General features: G+C 41.4%; 1 protein-coding gene across 1 annotated transcript; it reads right to left on the reverse strand.

The window, feature by feature from the left end:
• Positions 1-1,185: 1,185 nt before the first annotated feature.
• Positions 1,186-2,951, reverse strand: LOC132180553 (uncharacterized). The gene is made up of 2 exons (XM_059593426.1): positions 2,522-2,951; positions 1,186-2,237 (listed from the first exon to the last, which is right to left on the reverse strand). Exons 1-2 carry the CDS (start codon positions 2,949-2,951, stop codon positions 2,200-2,202), a joined length of 468 nt encoding a protein of 155 aa, XP_059449409.1. The 3' UTR covers positions 1,186-2,199.
• Positions 2,952-7,514: the final 4,563 nt, after the last annotated feature.

Here is a 7,514-nt window from a genome sequence, read left to right on the forward strand (position 1 = left end):
TTGCATAAACTGGCTAACCTGCTGGACAGCGAAGGAAATATCGGGCCGAGTAATAGTCAAATAATTCAAGCTGCCTACCAACTGTCGGAATCAGTAGGATCAGAAAGAAGCTCACCCTCCTCACTTCGATATTTCACATTAACCTCCATAGGAGTATCCACCGAAGAAGAATCTTGAAGGCCAGCTAGACTAATCAAGTTCTGGGTGTATTTGTTTTGATTCAAGAATATACCAGAAGAATCAGTGTGCACCTCCAACCCCAAAAAATACGTAAGAGGACCAAGGTCTTTCATATGAAAAGAGTCTTGAAGATTTCGCTTGACATGTGCAATCAAACTAGTGTCGGTTCCTGTAATGACAATATCATCCATATACACAAGTAAAAGAACAAGACCAGTCGGAGTCTTGCAAAGGAACAAAGAAGAATCATATTGGCTTTGGACAAAGGAGAAGCGAAGCAAAGTAGACCTGAATTTTTCAAACCATGCCCGGGGAGCCTGTTTTAAGCCATAGAGAGACCGTTTCAACTTACACACAGCGGCAGATGGAGAAGAAAACAACCCCGGAGGAGGAGTCATGTAAATATCTTCTTTGAGATCACCATGAAGAAAAGCATTTTTGACATCCATCTGGTGAAGTGGCCAGCCTTGGGAGGCGGCAATAGAAATAATTGTACGCACTGTAGTCATCTTTGCGACCGGAGCAAATGTCTCCTCATAGTCCACCCCATATTCTTGCCTGTTCCCAAGAGCAACTAATCGAGCCTTATACCGATCCAGAGTCCCATCAGAGCGAAGCTTAATTGAGTAAACCCATTTACAACTAATGGCTTTAACATGAGAGGGGCAAGGAACCATGTCCCATGTATGATTGTCCTGGAGAGCCCGAAGTTCCTCATCCATCGCTTTCCACCAACATTCATATTTAACAGCCTCGGAAAAACATGTAGGGATAGAAATAGAAGATAAAGTGGCATTAAAGGAAGTGTGGGGAAAACCATACCTATCAGGAGGACGTGATACCCTAGCAGATCGTTGAGGACCAGACTCATGAACTGTCTCAGATGGCGGGTCAATCGGAGGAGTTGTCGGAACAGTTTCAGATGAAGGATCAGTCTCGGGAAGGGGCAAAGTTGGTGGACGTTGAGTATACACAATTCCAGGTTTGAACCGCTCAAGCAGAAGAGGCAATTCATCAAAACAAGGTAGAATACTAATCTCAGGCAATGATTCAACATGTGTAGAAAAGAAACATTGATGCTCAAAGAACACAACATTACGAGATATACGAAATTTGTCAGAACAAGGATCATAGCAAACATAACCTTTGTGAGAAACACTATAACCCATAAAGGCACATTTAACAGACTGAGCAGAAAGTTTGTTACGTTCATGAGCAGGTAAATGAACAAAACAAACACATCCAAAAGTATGCAGATTAAGATAGCTAGGATGTTGATGATACAAACGATAATAAGGAGAATCAAAATGCAAGACCTGAGAGGGCAGTCGATTAATTAAGTAAACTGCAGTAGATAATGCCTCGACCCAGAATTTAGAAGGAACATAGGACTCAAGTAATAAAGTGCGAACAACATCCAAGAGATGGCGGTTCTTTCGTTCCGCCACCCCATTTTGCTGAGGAGTATAAGGACAAGAGCGCTGAGAGACAATTCCTTTATGACGTAAGAAATCATGAAACTCGTGGGACATGTATTCTCCACCAGAATCAGACCTCAAAATCTTAATGCCTGTAGAAAATTGATTCTCAATATATGCTACAAAGGTTTGAAAAACAGACAGAACCTCAGATTTGGCCCGAAGAAAATAGACCCAAGGATATCGACTGAAATCATCTATGAATGTGACAAAATATTTATATCGAGCATGAGAAATTACAGGAGAAATGCCCCATACATCACTATGCACAACATCAAAGCATTTTGTAGCATGACTACCATGAGAAGAAAACGAAAGAGTTTTACTCTTACCAAGTTTGCATACAGAACAATCAAATGACAAATTTTGAGAAACTCGTTCTTTATTGCCTAACAAACCAGAATTTAACATATGAGATAGAATAACAGAATTTGGATGACCCAAACGTTTGTGCCATACTTCGTTCGAAGTGTTAACTGTCCTACAAGCTAAAGATAAACAACTAGGAATGGAAAAGTGCAGTGGAAATAGTCTGCCAACTTTAAGCCCCTTCGCGAGTATCTTCCCCGACACCTGATCCTGCACAAGACAACCATCACGAGAGAAATGGACATCACAGTTTTTTTCAACTAACTGGCCAACTGAAATAAGACTATTAGAAAGGCCAGGAGAGACATAAACATCTCTGAATGAAGGATTAATATCTCCTACTTCATTAATAGCTAAATGACTCCCATTAGCTACTTGAATATGAGATGAACCATGATATGGACGAACATTGCAAAGAGTATCAGACGATCTGGTCATATGATTGGATGCTGCAGAATCAATAAGCCAAGACTTAGACGAAACAGTACCATTACCTTGGAGCCCTAAGGTAGAGAAGGCTGACATAATCATCTGCTGGACCATTTCAGGCGTAAGAACAGTTGATCCGGCCACAGAAGAAGAGGCTGAGGACATCACTGGAGCAGAAGAGGTGTGTACTGCAGCCTGATAGGCAGTAGCTTGACGATTCTGAGGCCGAGTGGGACATTCTTTGATAAAGTGGCCCGGTTTCTTACAGTAATTGCAAGATTTCTTGGCACAATTGGCGGCAATATGACCATACTCCTTACAGCTGAAACACTGGACCTTGCGCATATCCTTACCCTTCCCTTTCCCATAGGCTGCATAGGCTACTGGATTTGGGTTGGAATCATGCTGGAACGTAGCCTGCGTGAGAAGACGCTGCTCCTCACGAAGTAATTCTCCAAAGCAAACATCCAAAGATGGCGAAGAATCCCGATTCATTAAATTTGAGCGAGTAATCTCAAATTCAAGGCGTAATTTCATCAGGAATTGATCTCTCTTGCTCTGCTCATGAACAGCCTGAACACCAGTGAGAGATGCAGCAGGTAACTTCGCATAAACCATATCAGAAAATTCTCCCCACAAATTCTGAAAACCAGAAAAATACTCCGGAATGGAGAGATTGCCTTGAGTGTAATTAGCAATCTCATATTCCAGCTGAAAACGGCGTGTGGTATTGTCCTGATGATAAACCTTCAGCAAATACTCCCACATAGTCTTCGCAGTCTTATAGGGCCTCAGATTGAGCACAATAAGAGGATCAACAGACCCCAAGATCCAAGACATCACACGTGCATCCTTAACCTTCCACTTAGCCAAATCCTTAGCTTCCGTAGGAGCTGGATCACTACCGTCAATATGGCCCCACAACTCTTTTCCCGTAACAAATAATTGAAATTGGAATTCCCAAGCAGAATAATTTTTTCCAGTAAAACGAACCCCAAAAGTCTCGCTAGAAGACATAATGAAATCAAAAAATTAGAAATTAGACAACCTGATAAAGAAGTAACAGGCCCACCAAATCTGTTGGACAGCAAGTCCAAGTCCACTCAAGTCAAACAGCAATCTGCAACCCTGAACAGCAACAAAGCCCAAGCCCAGCAAGCCCAAAGTTACCAGCAACTCAGCAAGTACGATTTCAGCAACTCAAATCGATAGCCCAACTCGCCGGAAACACCGCGCCAACCGCACCACGCCGACAGCCCAAATCGCCAACAGCCCAACTTCACCGGAAACACCACGCCGACAGCCCACGTCGCCGATAGCCCAACTCGCCGGAAATACCACGCCGACTGCACCACGCCTGCACAGAATCTGCCGACAACCACCACAGATCGCCGGGAATGCTCCAAGGCTGCACAGAACCTGCCGACAACCACCACAGACCTTGCCGACAGCTACCAAGGATCCTCCACAAACCAAGAAACTGCCGAACAGCAGTTTAGAACCCACCAGAATGATCGACAATTCCCTTGAAATTATCGACCGCCACAAAAAACAACGACCCAGTCCCAACCCAAGCTTGACAATTCCTACGGCCCTCAACAGGTAACTGAAAACAACCCTAATTTAGATGATGGCTTTGATACCATGTCAATTGTACTGAATACCTCTCAATTGAGGGTTGCTCGTATTATATAGAAAAATTGTCTAGGTAATTACAGGCTGTATCTCAATGATTACAGTAATTTAGGGAAACCAATAAGGCAACTAAAATCTATCTATTAATTACAATATACTATTGCTATAATATAAGAACATGCCATAACTAGAAAGACTAATTATGGCTAAATATATATATGGACCGTATCTGATTGACAGATAGGTGGTAGCTTGGCGATTCTGAGGCCGAATGGGACATTCTTTGATAAAGTGGCCCTGTTTCTTATAGTAATTGCAAGATTTCTTTGCACAATTGGCGGAAATATGACCATACTCCTTGCAGCTGAAATACTGGACCTTGTGCATATCCTTGCCCTCCCCTTTCCCATAGGCTGCATAGGCTACTTGATTTGGGTTGGAATCGTGCTGGAATGTAGCCTGTGTGAGAAGACGCTGCTTCTCACGAAGTAATTATCCAAAACAAACATCCAAAGATGGAGAAGGATTGCGATTCATTAAATTTGAGCGAGTAACCTCAAATTCAAGGCGCAATTTCATCAAGAATTGATCTCTCTTGCTTTGCTCATGAACAGCCTGAACAGCAGAGATAGATGCAGCAGGTATCTTCGTATAAATCATATCAGAAAATTCTCCCCACAAATTCTGAAAACCAGAAAAATACTCCTGAATGAAGAGATTGCCTTGAGTGTAATTAGCAATCTCATATTCCAACTGAAAACGACGTGCGGTATTATCCTGGTGATAAACCTTCAACAAATACTCCCACATAGTCTCTGCAGACTTATAGGGTCTTAGATTGAGCACAATAAGAGGATCGACAGACCCTAAGATCCACGACATCACACGTGCATCTTTGACCTTCCACTTAGCCAACTCCTTAGGTTCCGTAGGGGCTAGATCAGTACCGTCAATATGGCCCCACAACTCTTTTCCCATAACAAACAATTGAAACTAGAATTCCCAAGTAGAACAATTTTTTCCAGTAAAACGGACCCCGAAAGACTCGCTAGAAGACATGATGAAACCAAAATAGAATCAGAAATGATAAAACCTGATAAAGGAATAACAGGCCCACCAGATTTGTTGGACAGCAAGCCCAAAGCTCACCAAACAGCAACCTGCAGCAGTCCACAAGCACAGTCCACAGGCCCAAACACACCATAGAGCAACCTGCAGCAGTCCACAAGCCCACAGATCCGCAGACCAGTCCACCACACTAGAACCTGCAGCAGCTACACCACAAGCCCAGTCCGCACCCACTCTCAACACCACAACAGAACCTGCAGCAGCTACACCACGCTCACTGCACCACACCTAAACCTGCCAGCAGCACCAAAATTCCGACAGCCCAGATCCCCGCAAGCCTAAGTTTGCCTCACCGCACCACACCAAAATAAAATCAGCCACACCTGAACCTGCCGACAGTGCCAAACCTCCGACAGCCCAGATCACCGACAACACCACAGATCGCCGAAAGCCCACGTCTGCACAGACTCTGCCAACAACCACCACAGATCACCGGGAACGCTCCAAGACTGCACAGAACCTGCCGACAACCACCTAGGATTCTCCACAAACCAAGAAACTGCCGAATAGCAGTTTAGAACCCACCAGAATGATCGACAACTCCCCCAAAGTTATCGACCGCCACAAAAAAAAAACAACCCAGTCCCAACCCAAGCTTGACAATTCCTACGCCCCTCAACAAGTAATTGAAAATAACCCTAATTTAGATGATGGCTTTGATACCATGTCAATTGTACTGAATACCTCTCAATGTGAGGGTTTCTCATGTTATATAGGAATTGTCTAGCTAATTATAGGCTGTATCTCAGCGATTACAACAATTTAGGAGAACAAATAAGACAACTAAAATCTACCTTTTAGTTACAAGATACTATAGCTAGCTATAATACAAAAATATACCATAACTAGAGAGACTAATTATGGCTAAATATATATATCGTATCTGACTGACAACACCTTCATTGCATCTGTTCCACTAAATCCATTGTTTAGTTGTGAAAATACATATTACATTATGCTTTTACCTTTTGCGCTTAATGCTGACGGATTTTCTTCAATTGCAGGCTTTAGGCCTTTTGTTTCTTCTGTTTTCCAGTTGGATAGCCTATGTCATGTTTGAAGATACCGAACAGGGGAAAACATTATTTACTTCATATGGAATCACTCTGTATCAGATGTTTATTCTGTTCACCACATCCAACAATCCAGATGTCTGGATTCCTGCGTACAAGTAAGTGGGAGCTTGAGAAGTGATTAAGATGCTTCTTTTATTTTTTTATAATTCTTTTTATTAATCTTTCCAGTGGTGCTCAATTTCCAGCTTGCCGCTGGTAAACTGAGAATCGTCCATTTATACAATCTTTGCATGAAAGTATTTCATACTCATTTTGAAGCTGTTAAACCTTTGATTAGTTCTATTGTGGTAGGAATGATAAAACACAAACCTGTTTTTAGGTTCAATTGTATGTGGGTCTTCCATGTGCTTTCTGTTTGTGATGATGTAACTGTTTGACTTGTGCAGGATCTTTAGCTTTTCATTAGGATTTCCAAAGTTATCTTGTTTGTAATTTGTTGTGAAACATGTTTATGGATGGTTGGATTTTTCAAATAGGAACTTGGATATGGAATTACAGATTCAGCTCCGAAGAGCGATAGTAAGCATTTGTCCCAATAACTCTAAGAGCACGTTTGGTACAATGATGAATCCTTAGGAATAGCAATGAGTATGATTAGGAATACAAGAAGCTGGAACATAATGACCATTCATATTCTTTCGTTTAGTGACAACACAGGAATGACCAAATTTTCTCATTGGAATTGAATCAAATTTCCAAAAATACCCTAGCTCTAAAAATGGTTTATCCAGAAAGCTTTTTTATTTTTTTGGGGACCCAAAAAAAAATTAATTCATTCCCCATGTGTTATCTTTTGACGTACATGTTATTCATGTGGTTGTCATTCGGGCATTAAACAATGAGCCTTGATATTAACGTTGAATATTATCGTACACAATCTAAGTTTCCAAAAGATTAGATTTTAGGATGTTGCAGTCATTTTTTTCCTTAAAGAATTTAGCCTTGTAAAATTATATGATCTTAAAATGGTTCTGAATTTTCTAGGTGTTTGCTGTTTTTGATTATAATGTTATTTCAGGTTTGTGAAAACATCTTGAAGTTGCACCACTTGTATTGAATTATTAGATATGCTAGCCAATAAGCTATATTGCTCACGTAATTAATACATTTCTTCCTGTAAGTATAATAGTATAATATTGTAACAAATTTTCTCTTTGTGAGGTAAAATTGGCTGTGTCATGATCTAATCACCTTGAGGATTGCACTGGTTATACCTTAC

Source organism: Corylus avellana, chromosome ca5, assembly GCF_901000735.1.
Source record: "Corylus avellana chromosome ca5, CavTom2PMs-1.0".
Taxonomy (NCBI): domain Eukaryota; kingdom Viridiplantae; phylum Streptophyta; class Magnoliopsida; order Fagales; family Betulaceae; genus Corylus; species Corylus avellana.